The following is a 21,486-nucleotide window of genomic DNA, read 5'->3' as shown; positions in this document are numbered from 1 at the left end:
GGGGGGTGCTTTTACTGACACAGCCAGTTATTTACACAGTTATACACTGACAGATATTTGTTCTATTATTTTGTCCATCTGTACTCTTTCATTGCTGGTGAGGTTTGAAGAGTCTACAGCTATGCAAGTCCACAATGGTGCTTTGAGCTAAATACAAATGTCAGCAAGGAAACACGCTCAAAAAGACAATACTAACGTGGATGTTAAGCAGGCATAATGTTCACCCTCTAAATTTAACATAAGCTAAGATATCACTAAACACAAAGCTGAGGCAGTAACAATGTCTTGAATCATTTGGTTATGAACATAGCCTTACAAGACACTAGCGTACAATAACAAAAAAGGTCTCTTCATCCATTGAGGTTCTTAAATGTGAGAAGAGTTGGAAAATAAAACCAGAATAACGAAAACAAAAAGGGGGAGGGAGCCCTATGTGCATGTGAGTGGTAAAGAATAAATGAACGTGTCTTTTTTTATCCACACAGTGTATAAATAAATACACTGTGTGGATGAAAAAAGACACATTCATTTATTCTTTATGTGTTTCTGTGCATGTGTTTTTTTTGGAGATTGCACGTGTGAAAGAGAGAGTGATTTGAACAAGAAAAGGAGCCGATGTGTGCTCATCGCTCACTCAGGCTGTAAAATGGCGTGTAACTTCTTTGTGGCGAGGCAGCATTGGCAACAGATTGCTCCCTGGTAACAGCAAACACACACGTCACACACATCCTTGTGTCTGGATTCATCCTGAAGAGTTCAATATGGCAGTGAAGATTCAGACGGACATTCTAGGGACGGGTCTTGGAAATTAGCAATAGCTATGCTGTGAATGCTGTGATGCTGTACTTGTGAAATTTGTTGCACAAATGTCTGTCTAACTATCTTTCCCTATTCAAATAAACATGAAATGAAATAAGACTCCTTGACAGGCATTTAAATGGGAATATGTTACTTTTGCCCACCCAGAGAGCTACTAAAGAGGTAGGCTTCAAAAACATTGTCAATCATTGGACAAAATGATAGTGTTTGGCACTAAAACACAACTATTGTAATTTCGATGTCTAATGTGAAGCCTCCTCCCAATTAGCAAGATCTGTACCCAACAAGTGCTCATTTTGTTCAATTTCCCCATTTAAAGGCTTGTGCTCTTTTTACATTTTTCTTTTTTTCTCTCATTTCCCTTTCTGAACATTGTTGAAACGATCTGACTCAGTCTTCTTTATATTCATGCTGCCATCTTTTTCAGAAAGACTTTTAAGGGAAAAACTATGATCGACACATTATTATTAACTTAAAATCATTAAAAAAATATACTGAACAAGACATTTTCTAGGGTTTACACAATATAATAGCCTCTGCTTTACAAAAAACAAGTAGATGCTACGTGCGAGTTAAAAAAAGATAACTTTAGAATGTATTCAGAGTAGAGCCTGACCGGTAGATTGTCCCGCCGATATTATCAGCCGATATTAGGCATTTCCCGATCGGTATCGCATTTGTAATAGCCGATTAAAAAAAACATTTAAACACATATACATATACTGTATATATATATAGTTCCTCTGTTCTGTTACAACAAAAGAAATTATTATATTATTTCAGTGAGGACTCATATATAAGACATATCGGATTTTTAAATAACCAAATATTTGTATCGGTATCGTCCTTAAAAATCCTTTATTGGTCAGGCTCTAATTCAGCGCTGTGAATACCACATACATTAAGAAACCTCCGCACAACTTTACTTATTTCAAATTGACCAAAGTCAAGAAAAGGCAAAAGTTACCTCTTTAAATGGGAACACTAAGTCACACCATTGAGGCTCAGTTACTGCTATCAGAGTCAAGTGAACCAACTCCATTGTACCCAAGGCTATTAGAGGCTTTGTCATTAAACACAGTCTGAAGTGTACCTGTTTCACAGTGAGACCGCCTTCATCAGCCTGCCGTCTTATCTGTGGTTCATCATCCAGTGACAAAGGCAGAGATAATCACTAAGCCAACGGGACCACAGATCACGCCACACCTGAAAGTACTGCGGGCTTCAGTGCAACAAAAGCCCCTCTACACCTACAGTAACATGATTTAATGGGAAAATGTGCAATCTAGGTTGAATATCTGTGCAATATGAAGGGGTGGATGAGGTTTATTGAATGTTAACTGTAGTTGATTGCATTTGTATAAGATAATTGTATGTTTATTGTGTGTTTATGTACGATGTGTAGCCATTTTTGTTCTCTCGACTGCCCATGACAAATGTCTCCTATAGGAGACGATAAAGGCATATCTCATCTTAGTACTTACTGTGGTGTTAAAATAACGCATAATGAGATATTAAAAAGACTAATCACCTCAGCCTTTTGACATAATTTAAGTGATGGTCTGGTAGCATCATTAATGCTGTCCCCTATTCAGTAAGTATCTATTCATGCCACTATGCTAAAAAAACAACTCCACATAAAGGACAAACCAAGCTGACCTGAAAGAAGGAAGTTGCTAACTGAGTTGGTCAACACTTTGCATTGCCTCACATTAAACAAACTGTAAACTCTACATGCGATAACCAGCTAATCAATAGCACAAATGTAAAAAAAAATTCTACATAAACAGAGACCAATTAGTCAACATGAAGGAGAGGCAAACAAAACAAAATGGGCTGCCATTATATCTGCTCAGAATACAAATCAAAAATTGTTTGATAGTTTCAAGTGGTACTGGTGTTTTTTTTAGCATGTCCTCTTTTGCCTGTAGAAGAATAATAAGAAAAAAGGCCTTAATTGTTTTAACAAGCCAACCCAAGAGAAGGCAAGTATATTTGTACAGTACCTTTCAACAACAATTCATAGGCACTTCAAACTGATTTACACAAGACAGGAAAAAAAGCATCAACAAAAGATACAAAAGAAACAGGGCACACAAAAACCCACACATATACCTGTGTGGATATAACATGCTAAGTATGTTCATCTGTGCCTGGGCTTCTCTGCAGGTCTGTAGATGCCAGCTCACTTCATTATGTATATGTGAAAATAATGTGAAACAAAAGCCAGGGAAAAGTAAGAGGAGACCAGTAGTATCTGCCTGCAATTGGCATTGGCTAACAACCTCAGATCTTATCAGTGTGAACTGATGACGGCGAAGAGGGAAGTCTTGTGACGATGACAAAAACAAAGATAGATAAAGAAGTAAACTCTGATTGAGCAATCAAGTAAATGGCTATCCTATTTTGGGCACAACTAGATGATTATGTGATGAGAAAAACTGTCTTGAGACAAGTTGTGTGAGATGAAATTCTGACCTCCAGATAGGACATGGAAACGCTGTACAGCATGTCGTCACTGGTTTCCTCAATGGCCCGGAACAGGTCGTTTAGCGTTCGAACATAGATGCCTGGCTCCTTGTCTGTCCCCAACATGGTGTATGTCTTTCCACAACCTGAAAACAGAAAAAAAAAAAAAAAGTCACTAAATACAGTTTTTAAGATATAATGCTCATTGTAAACCAAAGTAAATACTACTTTTTAAACCAAACCACCTAATAAAAGCTAAATACTAAAGCTAAGTGTTTACTACGTATATTACTGAATGTTCAGGATGTGCTGATGTGCTGTCTTTGGACACATACACACTAAAACTCCTGTGTTTACTTCCCCACTTTAGGAGACAAAGAGCTGTGAGATAGAAGGCAGAGGAAGTCAGTGAGATAGATGAATAACTTGATGTAGCAATAGTGCTTAATTAGTCTTTGACTTTTTCTTCTCTTCTGATTGTATGCTGGCTGGCTGACTCAGAAAGAAAAGGATGACCAGAGATTATGCACCAGGAAGCTAACACATATAATTAATGAACAATAAACCTCCATTCAGAGTGCTCAGTTAACTTTGTGGATTCTGTGCAGCACACACACAAACCTGTGGGTCCGTAGGCGAACACGGTGGCATTGTAGCCTGAAATGAGGCCCTCAATCAACCCTTTGGTTGTAGCTCGGTACACCTCCTCCTGCAAAGGAAGAAGAATATAAGCTTAAAGGTTCAAGCGCATATTCTATGGTTACAAATGCTTTGGCACATTTGTTTAAATTTTTACTTTTTGTTTTTTGTTTTCTTTAAACTTTTTTTTTACTGACTTGACTTGCTGAGTAGTCGAACGCCACATCAAACATGTACGTTTTCTCCCTGGAGCGGTTGGCACGCAGAATGTCGTCCGGGTCCTCCATTGGGTCCTTCAGGACCACCATCTAATGACAAAGAGAAAGGAAAGAGAGACAGAGAATGAAAAAAGAGGCACACCGTATGGGTGTTAAGTCTTCAAGCCAAGACCTCTCAGCAGCCAGTTTACCTCTGAGCAGCTTCTGGCAGGTTTATCTACATTTTTTGTTTGTGTCCTCAGACGTCCCCCCACAGCCCAATCAGATAAACTTGAATCACTCTTCTATTAGTCAAAATTTAATCTTACAACATTTCATTAGTACTGCTGTGAGAAATGTTATACAAAAATTTAAATGTCACTGAAAGATGTGTGCTCCAATGTACAGGCTGTCCTTATGACAAAAACAGTCCCTGTTCAGATCAGCAAAAATTCATAGCTCTGTATGCATGTATGCAAATGGACAGCAACTCAAGCCATCTGCTGTACTCTGAATCCTGTTCATAGAACACATTGACCCAACCATCAGCCCATGTGTCAAGGACCTTCATACTGAAGCATCTGGTGGAGAGAGCTCAGCGGCTGGTGTAGCTGCAATAGCTAAAAATTGTGTGATTTGTGCATGTAGTAGATAGTCTGAGTAGTTTGTGTATTCACGCTGTGTACACAGCGACTGAGATGTCTCATTGTTCCAATTGTGCTGTTTGACAAAGACATTGCCTAACCCACAATCATCAGTGAATCACAGCTCTCCAAAAGAACATGTCAGGGTCAATTTCTGAACAGTAATGACACAGCATGACATCGGAAGAAAGTATTATAATGCTGTTGACAAATCCTTGAATCAGAGTGGGTGCAATTGGCCTGACAGGTTGTCCCCAGCTGAAGGAAAATGAGTCCCCTCACAGAGTTGTGTGTTTGGATCTCCTGCTATGCAATTGGCAGAAAAGTCAAGTCATTTAGGTATGACAATGGGAGATAGCAAGGTATTTCAGCTGACCAGCTCTGTTCAGCAGCGGGCCTGGAGAGCCCTCTCAGGCCTGTAACGCTGAGTTACCTGGCTTGTTTGATGACCCCCTCAACCACTGAGCCACTCACTTTGAAGCCTCTCAATTGAAATTCAAGTGGAGAGATACAGAGGGAGAGGAAAGATGAAGCAACTCTTGCTTGCTTTTCCTTTTCCTTTACTAATTTACTGGGGCTCAAAATATACCTTTTATGATGTTTTTTTCTCCAAGACAAGTTTATGCTTTTCTAATGAATGTGCATTTCACAGGAAAGATATTGTGAACGAGGGAGTACTTCTCTTTGTATCAGAGGCACTTAAGCTACTTAGTCTTAGCCAATCTGATGACCTTTAGAACCAACATGTATGACAAATTACTTTGTCAAATAAGACACAGTGATGAGTCTTTTGAGTTGCAGGAGGATGGAACATGCAGCACTAGGACCATGTTCACATTAAGGTGGATTCAATTAATCTAAAATGGGTCCCCATTAGGATAAGGGCTGGTACAGTATTCTGTAGTCCTAGTTTGTATGTGTCTTCTTTCAGTCTTATTAGTCATTGTGTTCGCAAAATTTGACTTTCCAGCATGTGCTGCAGGAGCCTACTGTCAGATGTATGATGGCACAGAGTACAGATGCACAGAGGGAGAGAGCTTAGGCTTTTTTATATGCCGTTATAGGCTATTCTATCAAATTCTAGTTTTAAATGTATAACATCAGTCACAATTACCACAGCACACTGATTTTAATACAAATCCCAATTACAATGAAGTTGGGACTTTGTGTAAAATGTAAATAAAAACAGTTGCTACACAATTATTTTGAAATCCGTTTCAACCTATATTCAATTGAATACACCACAAAGACAAGATATTTAACACTGCATGTAAAACCAACATCATTATGTGAAGGATATTACCACGTGGGCTTAGGAATACTTTGGAAAATCATTGTCAGTTTACACAGTTCGTCACTACATCTACAAGTGCAAGTTAAAACTCTACCATGCAAAGCAAAAGCCATATATCGACAACACCCAGAAACGCCTACGGCTTGTCACCCAAAATTAATTTCACAAGCTCGAATTTCGAATTAAAAAATTTAATCATCGATGCCGCCACGCCCCCAGCTCAAATTTGGTCTGCAACAACAGCAGTTGCAGGCGACCCATCGACAGAACCTGCTCCTCTTTCACTGAAATCGCCGGTGTGGAAGTATTTTGGGTTTCCAGTGAGTTATGTTGACAGCGTTTGCGCTGTCGACAAAAAAGCCGCAGTTTGCAAGCTCTGCTATGTGAGTGTACCAAATTCTACCACTGGCAGCACTACTAACATGGCAGTTACCTGCGTGGTATTTGTTCAACTGTTCGGAAATAATTTGTTAAGACACTTAATTGTTCAGAGAAGAATACGGACATGGCTGTTTTATTGTTTTTGTTTGTTTTGTTGTGAACTTAAATGTCGTCTTCTGTAAAAAAGACTGCGGTTACAAAAGAGTAACTAGATGGCAGGTTATTTTGCATAAGTTTCCAATTGACTGAAGATATAAGTTATTGTTACATTATGTTGTTAATAAATCTTTTAAATTTGACAATGTAGTGTGGTACATTGCAAACAAAGGTCAGCTATTATATTGCATAAAAGTCTAGTCTAAGAATGGCATAGCAACCTGTGCTTTAAAAAAATAAATGTAAAAATCGAGAATCAAATCGAACTGTGACCTTAGAATTGAAAATGTCATCGAATTGAAGATATGTAGAATCGTGACACCCCAAATATGCATGTTGCTATATGCATGTGTAATTGTGTTCCTTGAGAAAGCTGATGAGCATACAACAATGCTCTTACATAATTGCATTTATAGTGGGGCTCAAATAGTGTGCTCATCCATGCACAGTTTTGTCTGTGCGCATGCACTTGGGAAAATCATTAAAGGCCAAGGGTGTTGATAACACCTCTGATCCCATCTGTCATCTGTGTTGCTTGAGTAACAGTATCTTCCACAGCTCCAACACCACATCACACATAGCAGCTGCTGCTTGGACAGATTCTATACCACTAATAAGTCTTCTGATTAGACTGTAAGATGCTGGCGCTAATGACAGTACACTGTGTGGCAACATAAGACTGGATTTTGATGTCAATAATGGACTCCGGGTAACCTTCCTGAGATCAAACTTTTTCAACATAGGCGCCTTTTACAGTGGACTGGCCTCTGAGTTACATTAAGAGGCTTCTGATAAACAAAGAGTCTGAGGTGAAGTACGGGTCAGTCTTAGCTGTTCAGTGTTGGTGTTTAGTGAACAGAACAGGTTAAGGAGCATTTGGAAACATGGAAACCATTAAATCTCCAACACGTCCTCTTTCTTTCACACACAGTTGCATGGAAACGTTTATTCATACATACATAGCAACTGAGAAAGCAGCATTTCATGTCCTCTGCAACAAGCAAGTCTGTGCAAGCAATGTGGCAAAAGGCCTGACTGACCACAACAGCTGAGACTTGGCGCACTCCCACACAACCAGTGTGCTTGGGTGTATACACGGGAGGTCTGTTGTATTTTATACACTAAAAACATTCAGGCAGTTACAATTCTCATGATCTATGTGTATGCAGCACTGACAAAAGTGTGATGGTTAAACAATGTTGAGACAATATTTCAACATCTTTTAAAGACTAAACAGATCATTTCAGCATCAAGAGTGCAACAGTTATTTTTGTAAAATTCACTGGAATATTTACTTGTGTATGTTAATTCAATATCTTCTGTTTTGAACTGTTGATCATTGCAAAACATGATATTTGAAAACTTTACAGACCAAACAATTAATCAAAAAATTAATTGGTAGTTGGTCATCAGACACTTGGAATCGGCAGAATAGAAAAGCTGGCTGATTCTTCCCTTTTAATTGCTGTACCTTAATCATGAATCCAACTGTGAGTCAGTGGACAGCTGCACAGCAACCACTCTATAAACACTGGCACAATACAACAAACACACAGAAACTGATAAGATTAATAGAAATGTTCTAATGAACAAAGTTGTGGGCAAGCTGTTACTATGGCAATGATAATTAATTTCTGGGACATTTGGCTGAGAATCTAATATGAACACCAAGGAATAAGAGTACATGTACTTGTCTTTTTGACTATGAATACATTTCTCTAACCTCATATTAATCATCTAACCTTTTGATGTTGAAAGCCAGTCCAGGTAGACAATTATTTCGCTTCATTATCATTTGGCAGTACTATACTATAATATATAAACAGTGTGAGTAGAGCATGATTTATAAATGTTCATTATGGTGATTTATTCTGTCTGACCTTCAGCTATAACTGGATATCTTCTTCTTCACTTCTATCAGGAAAGCAGTGGCTGGTTCACTAGTTCAGCTCGTTAACAATGATCTTTCAAAGACCGTGAAAGTTCAGAATAATAGAAGACAAAGAAATCTTTCAACTACGGTCCAGTTGAATGACATCAAGGTTCGATTTTCCACTGGGGTCTAAATTGTGTCTTGTTGCTCTTTCTACTTGGACCAATCACCCCTTTTTCAATGACTAATTCATGGCCACCACTAAAGGAGACATCAGTTTTGAAACAAGCAGCAAGAGGGACCCAAGAACAACATGAAGTGAAAAGGAGAACAATTTCCTGGTCGACAACCTCTGTAAATATGGGGTCATTTTTAGCAGTTGTCACAGTGACAATGGACATCACAAGCTACAGCCACTTTTCATTTGGATGCAGGGCTTGATTAAATTTAACTTCACCCCGGGGGCTGACGAAACAAATGGTCAGAGTGTGAATTTACACACTGTGACTATGAAAAAAAGAAAGTCCTAAAATATTCATATACTCAGGATCAGCCAAAGTCAAAACAACAGCTTGCTTATGCAGCGACATGAAACCAATTAGCGTGATGGAGTTCATGCCATAAAAAAGCAGTGGGGTGCGATAGAGCACCCTTGCCCAGCGCCTTTTTTGGCTGATGGCTTTTCTAATCAGCAGGACCTGCTGTTCTGGTCGTTAAAGCAGCAGGGTTGACTTGGTTGGCCATCCTGCTGATTATAGCACTGCTAGCTCCCACCGTGGATCCATAATTCAAAGCCTGGATGTGGTACTGTTTCACAAGCCAGCCTGCCCTGGTTGGTTCTCTCTGACTTGCTCCACTACTGTGTGCCAAGTGGCAAATGCTGCCAAGACAACCAACAAAAGTCAGGAGTCGTGTAGACATCAACCGCTTTTATAGGCACTGGTTTCATTACAACTAACTGATGGCTCGGATCACTAATAAATGACAAAAAGGCAATTATTCAAAGGGCCTACAGTTCACTGGCCATCACTCACACAGTAATAACACACAAAGTTCGATTAGAAGCTAAATTATTGGTTCCCCTTATATCAGTAAAGTATTTATTCTACATGGTCACCACAAAAAAGCTTCCATCTGGTCTCATTGACAGCAGGTAAGACTGGAGGGAAACTATTATCTTTTTAAAGGTGCTACATCCGACATATAGAGATTGTCTGCATGCAACTCTCGCCACTGATGTCGCAAGCAAATAGCGGCGGCTAGCAATGCTTCCGGAGCTGACAGTGTTATTAGGGGTACAGCGAGAGCGTGACTTCATTCTCTGCTCAGGACGCCATTATTCCACTATATCTTTATTAGAGCCTGACCGATACATCGGCATGCGATATTTGGCATTTCCCGATCTATCGGTATCGACATTAATATTGGCCGAAAAAAACGATGGTCAACCATGTTATGAGTGTTTGCATTGTATAGTTCTTCCACCAGAGGGCGCTCTTCAATGTATAAAGGCAACAATGATTTTTAGTTTTTTGTTATTGTGTTTTTGTACAAAGGAATTTAAATTTCATATCTTAAGTTTGTATTTTTATACATTTTATTTATCAGAACTTTAATATATTTTGATGTTCCTCTGTTCTGTTGAGACACTAAAACAAAATATCATATTATTTTAGTGAGAACTCATAAATAACTACAAATAACTAATGTTAGGGAACTTGGTTTATGTGTTGTTACGCGTTTCTGGATTATTGTTTTTTTTAAATGTATATTAGCCGATATATCGGAATGGATTATTAAATGACCAAATACTTGTTTCAGTATCAGCCTTAAAAATCCTTTATCGGTTGGGCTCTAATCTTTACATATCAAATAGTTGTTTGCTGCAATATTAATGCTCTGAATGTCATATAGAGCATCTTTAATAGTGTGATTACCAGAAGATAACTAGTCACTTAAGCAGATAAATACAGTTGCTACAAATGAAGCCAGATATAAATATAGGAGAAAGACAGCAAATGGAGAAGGAAATGTTCCTTTTTAACAAAAATCAGCAGACAGGGTCTGAATCAGAGCGATACCAACTGTACACACTGGTGTCATGTTGTTTTGCTTACATTTATGTCTTTTCTTTATTTATGTGGTTTCAAAGGTCACAAGGTTACATTTTTTATCACGCTCATAGGGTCGACCACACATGTTTTGGAGCGATTAAGAGGGGCTTTTATCTGTGGGTCATTTATCAGTGTGTCATATCTTAAGTGCATGTTAATCTTTGCATCTTGGTATCCCCGTTTAACCCTCATCTCCATGTGACACTGTCACATTGTTTCCAATCCAGCTTTGTAAATTTGTGTGAAATTGGGGATCATCCTCAAGGCTCCACCATTGCTGTATATTTGTATTCAAATTGGATCTAGAGGTGCGTGAAAATACACATGGTTATTGACAATTGAGTGCCCTCTCACAGTATTAAACGTCCTTTTGGAAAAAGTTAGATTTACACAAAAAATGTATTGCTTGATCCTCGGGCAACTGGCTACACTGTGTGTGTGGACAGCTGGGCTCTCTGCATGCATTTAATAACATAACCGCAGAGTCGTTAAGTAAGACATCTGTGGGCTGCGTCAAGAATACCGCGAAGGATAAAGATCACAAAAAGAAAGCAATCAGGTCTAAGCAGTGACCTTTACGGGCAACCTTTCAAGCTGCTCTTTCAGAAACGCAACCGAAGCTTTGGAAAGTCCAACGGGCACAATTGCGGCTGGTTATCTGATAGAAAACCTCAGAGCTGCCCTCTCTGCACCCCAACAATGCTACTGTATATCCTGTTTCAGGGGCTCTAGATCATCGGAGGTGTGTGTTGGATCGCAGTGTACCTGATACAGGGTGCTTGATAGCAAGGTCTGCTCTTCATTTAGGGTTACATAAGACGTCTGGCCGTGGCAAACGACTGCCAGATCAGTGCAGTTAGAAGGGGGTTGGTGTAATTCAGACTCGTACACTCATACGTGCATCTACAGATGCACACACTTGCAACAGGATTCCCAGCCACTTACACATTGCAACAAGAGATCTTGAAAGATCAAGAAATGGATGACAGGAATCACTTTGATTTCTTTCTTTCTTTCTTTCACCTGTCCTTTTTTCTCCCTTGCTCAATGCCCTCGTCATTTCGGTACTGAGGGCATGTCACACAGATGTGTTATTGGATAGCCCAGGCACAGATGGTTACAAAGGTTACAAGGAACAATACAGCAATTTGTCATCCACAAAAGCAATTCATTGAACCCTCAGGATCTCAATTAAGTGTGAAGATGTGGAGGGTCCAGGGTGATCTACTGTTGCCATTAATGTCAACCTCAACTTAAAATAATCAAAGATATTAAATGTCATTAGGCCTGATGTTTTTAGTTCAAATAAGTGCTAAAATCCCCAAATCCTTTATTTTACTTGTTCCTTGTGTTTCATTGGTATTTATAATATATTTTATAACACATTTTTAAGATATCCTGCAAACTAACAAAAGGCAATTCCCAAAAGCACAACCTCCTCGGTTAAGGTAATTAGGCTGCTCAACAGCATGCTATTTCCAGGCATTTTAGTCCATTTTGCTTCCATCAGAGATGACAGAGTGGGAGATGTCATTTGTGGGAAACACAAAAGCAGCCATTAGTGTTTCCAAGTAGCTTCAAGTCTTCTATGGCAACAGCACGCAATAAACTTTTCACAGAGTTTATACAATACACTGCAATCTGTTTTTTGAAGATAAGGAAAGAAAGATTGCAAGCACTAGAGGAAAGAAAAAGAATAGCCACAAATGCTAGCAGCCCCACGAGACAGGGAAGCTCATTACCCAGAAAGCCAAATTGTTGGGTGGATGAAAAATAGACACACAGTGGGATGTATGTATGCAGAGTGCCAAAATTAAGTTTCATTTAAAGATCTGCTTGATTTTAGAGTGTGCTGATATAATATTTTATTTTATTTATTTAACCTTTATTTATCCAGGTAAACTGTTTGAGAACCAATTCTCATTTACAAACATGACCTGGCCAAGAGGCTACAGAAATAAATAGGAACATACTGTACAACTTTACATAGTCAAACACATGACACATAGAACAAGCAACCAAATTAAAAGGAGATAAACATACTATACAACTTTACATAGTCAAACGCATGACACATGGAACAAGCAACTGAATTAAAAAAGACAGTCAACGAAAAAAGATAAAGAATAAGAGCTTAAATATGTGTGTATAAATATGATTCATGATTGTCAGCAGGAACAAGAGTCAGCAATGTAATTTTGGAGGTTTTGCTTAAAGGTGGATATTGGGATCAGAGATGTAAGTTTCAGGGTATTTTGTAGTGTATTCCAGTCATGTACTGCTGCAAAGCGGAAGGCATTACGTCCAAAGGTAGTAGAAGTAGGAGGGGTACTAAATTTAATCAAATTACTCGATCTTGTATGATAGGTGTTATGAACGGCATGAAGAAGAGATAACAAATAGGGAGGTGTCTTGCCCAGGATCGTCTTGTATATAAAGAGAAACCAATGATGTAGCCGCCGGGTATAAAGGGAGGGCCATCCCACCAGATTGTACAGGTCACAATGATGAGTGTGAAAGGGTGCATTAGTAGCAAAACGAATGGCTGAATGGTAGATTGTGTCAAGTTTTTTTAGGGCTGTGTTTGGTGCCATTTTGTAGATAATATCACCATAGTCCAAAATTGGCAGTACTGTCATCTTAACAAGGGTGCATTTGGTAGCATGAGTAAAGGAAGCTTTATTACGGAAAAGAAAGGCTAGTCTAGCTTTGACTTTTGCTTGAAGGTTATTGATGTGTGTATTGAATGACAGTGTGATGATAGTGTGTATATGGTGCTGAGACAGCTCAGAAAGCAAAACAAACCGTCTTAAAGCATTGGAAAAATTTAGTGTGCATATGTACAATTTTCTCTTACTACAAATCAATTATGTACATTGATCTATCTATTGATTTATACCTGCAAACCAGTATAAAAAAACCTGATCTAAGCTGTTAGTCTGTCTGTACATATACTCAGCTGTGTTCTATACTGTGGATGAACCTGGATATACTCCAGGTTTTGTGTTATGCAGACATTTAGTATACATTGTTTTATGTGAGCTTGTATGGTAAGCTTTAGCATTAGATCTCACGTTTCTTTGAAATGTTTTATGTGTCTTATTATGTTAATGTATCTTTGTTTTAAGTAACAATGTGTTGTTATTTCAACTGCTTACAAGATAATTGGGGACAATAGAGTTAAATCCCTTCAGCCCACTTTTACAACATGTTTGTAAAATTGTACATTCTTGGCTTTAAACCAGAGGTGGCACTTTTGTCATATATGATATTTGTGGATGCAGCCTTCAAAACTAAACAACGATATAAGGCTGTTTTCCATTGTGGATTAGGGTTGAGTCACTACCTTCTGCTGAAGGTGCCGTGCTCAAAATTTCCATTACTATTACACGGAAAACACCCATAGAGACTCACACCAGTTCCTTAGAACCCAAGACATATGGGGGATGTTGTCTTTGTAAACACCCTTCCATCCTTGTCCGTCTCAGTGCCAGTACTTTTCTCTGTCCTGATTTGCCACCTGTTGCTCTTCCCACTCACCACACACTGTTTCATACAACTCTTCCTTTTTTACATTTCATATTCTTAGCGTGTATTTTTTATAGCTCTCACATATTATACTTTGTGTCTTCAGGAGATTTTGAGAAGACACTTGACTATAATATATATGTTTGTTGTTGAGAGAATCAACTTACGACCTATTTCACTGTTATAATTGACCATTCCCTGCCTGTCTTTCTGGCCTGGAGCCCAATAAAGACGGCACATTTATGGCCCCGCGGCTGGCCTGTACTTCCTGCTTGTGTAAGAGGTATTAGGGGATCATGGAAGGAAGCAGAGGAACATCGTACACCTGATTCTGTTACACAGAACAGAGCACACACATCCACAACACCAAATGATCAACCTTTCGCTTATCCAGGGTTGGGTTGCGGTGGCAGCAGCTCTAGCTAGGGACCCCAAATTTCCTTTTCCCAAGCAACATTAAGCAGCACTGACTGGGGGATCCCGAGGCATTCTCAGGCCAGTGTGGAGATATAATCTCTCCACTTAGTCCTGGGTCTTCTCCTCCCAGCTGCACCAAATAATGTGCCCTCAGTTTTGCTTCTCCCCTAAAATAGAAAGAATGTTGTGCTGGCATAATCTGTAACATTATAAATGGGTGAGGTTACGGTAAAAACCCTTTGTGTAGTTCCTTCCTTTTCAACAACCCCCACCTCCAACATCACATCCTTTATTATAATGTGTTCCATAATTCTGTTTTCCAAGGTTTTAAACAGATGAAATGATGGTGATGAGGATGATGATGATGATGATGTAACAGCTGAATTGTATAATGAACTACAGAAAAAGCCTAGCAGTGCTCACAGAGGGGTTACTTGGCGGCAATAAGTGTGTATATTTTAGTATTAAAAGCTGTTCAGAAGAACCCATAGCAGTGGCCACTCCAGCATCTAGTCTCCTTCAGAAGAACACTTGAGGCGAGCCGCCACGCCCTGCCCTCTTAATGAGATTAGAAGTGGAAGAGCAGGCAGGCCATTGAGAGGGATCACATACAACTCCCACAAACATGCACAGACACACACACACACAGTAGCCCTCGTTGTAAAAGAGACTCAAGGTAGGGACAGGGATCAGGAGAATCAGAGAGAGTGTTGTGCGGAAGCAGAGAAGCAGAAGTGAAGTCAAGAGAAAATATTATGCTCTTTCCAGACTCAGACAGTCTAATTGTGTTGAACTGTCAACCTAGCTTTGCAAAAAGAAGTATAAATGACAACCTTCTGTGTGTGACTTAAAATATACTCTTCTGTGCTGCTTCTACATATATATGTTTATCCGCTGTCACCCTGTTGCCATTCTAAGTTCAGGTCTCGTTAATGGCTCTATTTCTCTGTGTGGAGGTTAAATCTTCGCAGCTAAAAAAGACATGGCTATTTGTAGTTCCTTTCCCTCTCTTGTTTAACCGTGAAGTGATTCAAACACTGTGCCTCGTTAAAAAGCCCTTTTTCACATTTCCCCCTAGACTAGGCTATCATGGTGATGGACTGTGTTGGACCTGCAAGGCAGCAAAACATCAAGAACCGCCATTCTGAGCACGGGGCCCTCCCAAGATTGAGTGCTCAGCCCCCGGCTCTCCACGCTGTTGACCCATGACTTTGCTCCATCCTTCAGCAGCAACCACATTGTGAAGTTTGTGGACAACACAACCGCGGTGGGTCTCATCTTCACTGATGAGACCTACTACAGGAAGTAGGTCAGCCAACTGGCCACATGGTGCAGCGGAAATAACCTCTTCCTGAACGTTGACAAGACCAAGCAAGTGGTTATTTATTTCCGGAGAGGTCCCACGCCGGAACCTGGGGGTGCACATCAGTGAGGACCACTCCTGGACAACAAACTGCATCACTGACCAAGAAGTCCCAGCGGTGCCTCTATTTCCTTCACAAACTGAAGAGATCAAGAGCCCCCTTAACCCATCATGTGTTCCTTCTATAGGGGCACCATAATGAGCATCCTGTCTCTCCAACATTAAGACCCTGCAGCGCATAGTGAAGGGTGCTGAGTGGATCCTTAGTGTCCCACTCCCTTCACTACTGGACATTTACCAAACTTGCCTCACTCGCAAAGCAACCAGCATAGTGGGTGACCTCCGCCACGCCTCACGCAACCTCTCCAGCCTCTTGCCATCTAAGAGACGGTACAGGAGCATCCGAGCATGTTCCACCAGATTGGCAAAAAGCTTCATTCCCCCGGCATTCAGAAACCGCAACACCCTCCCCTCTCTCTCTCCCCTCTGTCCCTAAGAACTGGGAACTATAAGGCCCCCCTACCCCTCCCATCAACATCTGTTATAGCCACTTCATATAAAAGAAGACACTCAGGAACTCTTCTTTCTCATTTTTTATATTGCACATTTCAAATATCTTAATCTTTAGTTTTCTGTACTGTTTGATTTTGCCTTACATTTGCCCATGGATTAAAATGTATTAGTATATTAGATTTGATTAGATTGAACTTTACTGCTATTGTGTAGAGTACAAGTACAACGACAACAAAATAGATTACTTATTTCTTTCTTACTTGTACATATTACTTATATTTTTATCTTAAATTGTGTATATATATATTTTTTTGTATTATACTTGTTGTGCGTGTCTTTATTGCGCCGCGGTCGGACAGAAATGTATTTTCAAATGCTCTGCGTCTGGCACATATTGCAGAATTGACAATAAAGTTGACTTGACTTTGTCCAAATTAAATCAAATTTACTGTGTTTGCACAAGAAAACATATTTGATTTAAACTAATCCTACAGACTGGTTTTGACCAATGTCAGGATGGCTACCTGAAGTTTTTTTAAACAACATTGCCCACTGCCTTTAGTACACTGCTGCCTGGAATTGGTCCAAAATGTTTGTTCTGTATTCAATAGCAGCAAATAAGATTTTGTTTGGAGTACAACACCTTTCTCATTCAAAGTACTTCGTTTTCCAGGGGGGGCTGTTTTTCCGAATCAGGCTACAGTGCTGCCTCTGAGTTGAAAGCAATTTGAATTTCCTTTAACTGACCTGTGACGGAAACTCTACTGAGCACTTGAGGTGAGGTGCTTTGTATTCCACAGTGGCAGAACATTTGCCAATTTATAGCATAGTGTAATCAAGTAGACTTGTACTTGGACCATGCTGAATGCTGCTAATTGTTTTTAAAGGACTCAATCTTTACAAAGGAACCAATAGGCAAAATGATATGTTTGTCTAGTTTGTCTACTGGCTGACATTCTCCCTCTGAGATCAGAATGAACCACCTGTTTTTTCTTCACACGAATGACTAAATGGTAGGAAAGTCTTTTTTTAATGTTTTTTTTATGATGAAGGGCTATTCAAGTCCTCCATTATCTGCACACAACAGAATTCTCACTCTGGAGATGACCATGAAATGCCACCATCAATACCTTGTGTGATATCTATTGTTACTACACTTACAGTCCACACCAAATTGCATTGAGAAGTCTGCCAACATTCGAGGCATTCAAATGTTCCTTCTAGGAATATATTTTTTACAGCCAATTCATCTGAGGACATGACTTTTTTTTTTTAAATAAATAAAAAGATGCATTGTTCGCACAGATATAAATTTGTTCCCCTGTTGTTTTTCCTTATTCTTCCATATGTAGGAGTGTACTACTGAGGAACAGCAACAAAAAAAAAAAAAATGTCCCTGACCTTGTCTATGTGTCTCCCTGGAGACAAGGCCTCACCATAAAGCATTCCCCACTGTGTGGTACTGACGGGCCAGCCCTGCCGAAGACATGCTTAACAAGTTCAAGGGCTAACAAGTATTCCTACAAGCAAGACATTTAGATCTACATGTCTATGAATATTTGAACTTGATTACTGCACTGACTCTATCACTCCTGGCAAGCCCTTAAAAACATGTTTTGGAATAAGGAAACTGATCTGTGTAAATGTACTAAAGATAAAAATATGCTTAAAGGAATTAAATGTGTTCTGTAGTGTTTAGCTAATTTTGATCAGATGTCCTAGTATGTACTCTAAATCTATATCAAGTGTCAAACAGTCTTTTGTAAGTAGTGTAAAATCAGTAGTGATATAAAATGGTCCTCTCGGGTGGCTATTTCACAAGGTTAAGCGACCATCTTTATTCCTAATCTTAATCCTAATTCTTAATTTTAACTGACAACAAAATGTGACACTGTACTAATTCCCTGAGCTTTCTGATATTTGTATTTTGTGGGTAAAATTATTTCTTGATGTGGCTTGGTTGGGTCAGTGGTAGCGCATGCGCACATGTACTGAGAGGTTTGTGTCTCGACGCAGAGGTCTGGGGTTTGAGTCCGACCTGTGACAATTTCCTGAATGTCTCCCTCCCCTTTTTCACCTAGCCGTCCCATCAAAAATTAAAGGCAGAAAAGCCCAAAAAATATTCTTTTTTTTTTTAAACTCTTGATTGGAGGATATTGGATCCAGTCAGAAAAGCCACGTCAAACAAACAGAATAAATAAGAGTAAATGGCACTCTTGGAGCTGGTATAAACCAACATTTTTACCCATAAACATAGTGGCAAAAAATAAATAAATAAATAAATAAATCATCAGTTTTCAAGTTAAGTGTAGTAATAAAGGACCATATCGGTGGGTTTAAATATTTTGAGGGAAACAACTTTTGTTTATTTCCAAAATACACAAAGAAAAAACAACTCAAATACTTAAATACTTGAGACAGGTTTTTATTACAGTGGCAATAGCTTTTATTTTATTTTTGTCAGGGTCACGTTATTTTAGAATGAATGTATGAAATTAATGTAAATTTCAATTTACTACAGACCTTGCAGCTCACACAATGCAATACGTTCGATTTGACTTTCGACTTCGCTTATTTCACTCTTAAATGAAGTGTCTCGTGATTAAAATACAACTACAAGCAGGAACCAAAACATACTGCCATAATGAACCAAACTGCAACCTCAAATGGTTCCTTATGTGTAGGCCATCTTCTCAACATACAATGAAACTGAAACTTTTTGTGATGTCCCTTTCCAAACAGTATCTGGTCTCCATGGGTGTTCTTTCGGAGTGTTCACTGTCCATAGTGTCCCAGACATCACTAGTTTTGGGTCGGTTTCTTATTTTTTTTCACAAGCTTGCCAGAACACATCAAGGTGTACTTACATTATACTCATCAAAAACACTCATCAAAAATATTTTTTCAACTTTCCTTTTACTGATATAACGTTTACTTGTCTTACATCAGTTTCCAACATAAAATTCCACTAGAATCATGCTTTGCTGTAGTTATAGCATAGTCTACCTGTATCTTGTACACAGCTTGGGATAAAAGCTACTTTCCTATGCCGGTTACGTCTCGGTATTACCATCTTGACTGAAAACAAATAGTTTAACCTGAGGCGTTTAATATTTCATTCATAAATCCATCTCCCTATACCTCTGACTTGTGTACTTCTCACTCAAGGACAAGAAAACCCCATTGAGCGCAACAGGTTGTTCATGAAAGTCAGCGATCCCCTGAGGCGGAGTAAAGCCAGAGAGAAAGAAAAAGAGCAGGTGGCAGCGGGCTTAACCTGAGCTAAAACCCATCCAATGAGCTCATCTCTGAAGACTTAACTCAACTTAAAGTTGTCTGTTTTCTACCAGGAGGCCCTGATCTGGGTACTCCCACCCAGTCGGCCAAGTCGGCCACCGGCACGCTGCTAATCTGTCTGAGCACTATGTGTAGGCCATATGGCTATCGCTTGTCTGCCTGTCCCACAAACAAAGTAATCGTGTGTGTGTATGTGTGTGTGTGTGTGTGTGTGTGTGTGTGTGTGTGTGTGTGTGTGTGTGTGTGTGTGTGTGTGTGTGTGTGTGTGTGTGTGTGTGTGTGTGTGTGTGTGTGTGTGTGTGTGTGTGGGGAAGGGATTGGAGTACTTTGTATGTATATCTGCAAATATCCGCGTATGACTTGGACAGACGTGACAGTTATAGATAATCAGATTGAGCCATGCTGTGGTATATAATCTCACAACATCCCAGTGTTATTACCTACTTCGCTATATCTCCTTTATTCATGTCAGCCAGAGCAGCCAATGTAAGCCTTTTTCAAGACAAAGTTTTCAAGTAAACAGCAGATTCACACAACCCGTCTCAATAACCTGAGTGGACCAGATATAACCCCATAGAGACCCTACAGAATACCTGTCAGTTCAATCAACACAATACAGGTAAAGTCAACATGGAGACTCAATTAAAAATATTTTCTAGCTCTGGTTTAACTGAGTTGGAGACAATAACAAAGCCTTATTATGGTGGCTGTGTCAGCACTATATCTACCTATGCCTACTGCTATGCTCTAATCCCCTGTGTTCAAGCCTATTTTAATGACAGACAGAAGTGCTGATGTTGTCCTAAGACTTGTAATTGAATTACTTCTGAGAAGATAAACAAACAAGTCAGGTCTCAGCGTCAAGGATAACCTGTTTCTAGAAGTGTTCTCTATTAAAATCCTTTAATAGCTTGAACAGCCAACTAATCACACACTTGCATGTTTTCCTCCAGCACTGTTACACTAAAGGGAAATTTGAACAACTATGTCAGCAGTTTAGCTTTTCTGTATGCCTACTACTGCCTAAATCAGCCGACACTGAACGATGAAACACCTCAGCAGCTTCCCAGCCACTATGCTCATTAACATTTGCACTCCCTTGATCGTCATCACACCCTCACCCTTGGTAATGCTAAATGGTCTCCAAGAGGGACCAGTTCACCAGTGAGGGTTGCTGATAAACATGGTCTTCATGGAGCTTGTAAGTCCTTGTCAATTGGTTACGTGGTAACAACCTCATAACATACTGTGCACAGTGGTTGTGCTCTTAGGATAGGATCCTCTGAGGGGATCCACATCCAGTAAGTTAATGTTTTTCATTGCTGGAATAGATAGATCCAAAATCTATGCGTAATCTGTGTGTAAGACTAGCCCTCTGCTTTTAGCTGGTAGCCAATCCACTTTCTGTTCATTCAGAAATATTTCTTTCATGGTTCACTCCAATGGAAAAAATACATTTAGCATGGCTCCATTCAAAGCAGTTTACCTGTCAAATAAATCAGAAAGCCATCTCATATTGAGTAGGGGGAGAAATCAAAACAAGACTGTTGGGAATAGAGTGAACAGAGTCAGGCATAATGGTTTTATCAGTAGCGTCGGCAGCCATAATCCTGTACACACAGTGCATTCATTTTCTTTTCAAATCTTTTCAAATTGGTTGTGTCCAGTTGGCTGTTGGATTAGCGGAGACAGTCTATCATCCTATATCTCTCTGCCAGTCAGGGGAATATATGGTGCATGCATGGTCAGTGTGCATGCTGGTGGTTGGTGGGAGTGAAGGGG

The 21,486-nt window shown here is 39.5% G+C and overlaps 1 protein-coding gene across 1 annotated transcript in view; it reads right to left on the bottom strand.

Moving 5' to 3' along the window:
- kif19 (kinesin family member 19) overlaps positions 1-21,486 on the bottom strand; it is a gene marked incomplete at its 5' end in the record, with an annotated part of 35,240 nt that overhangs the window by 9,706 nt on the left and 4,048 nt on the right. Inside the window, 3 exon segments of the mRNA XM_032502180.1 lie at positions 3,298-3,434; positions 3,910-3,997; positions 4,125-4,235. Of these exon segments, the coding sequence (XP_032358071.1) occupies positions 3,298-3,434; positions 3,910-3,997; positions 4,125-4,235 (336 nt within the window).

The sequence above is a fragment of the Etheostoma spectabile genome, chromosome 21 (genome assembly GCF_008692095.1).
Source record: "Etheostoma spectabile isolate EspeVRDwgs_2016 chromosome 21, UIUC_Espe_1.0, whole genome shotgun sequence".
Taxonomy (NCBI): Eukaryota; Metazoa; Chordata; class Actinopteri; order Perciformes; family Percidae; genus Etheostoma; species Etheostoma spectabile.
This window is presented reverse-complemented; position numbering and strand designations above follow the sequence as displayed.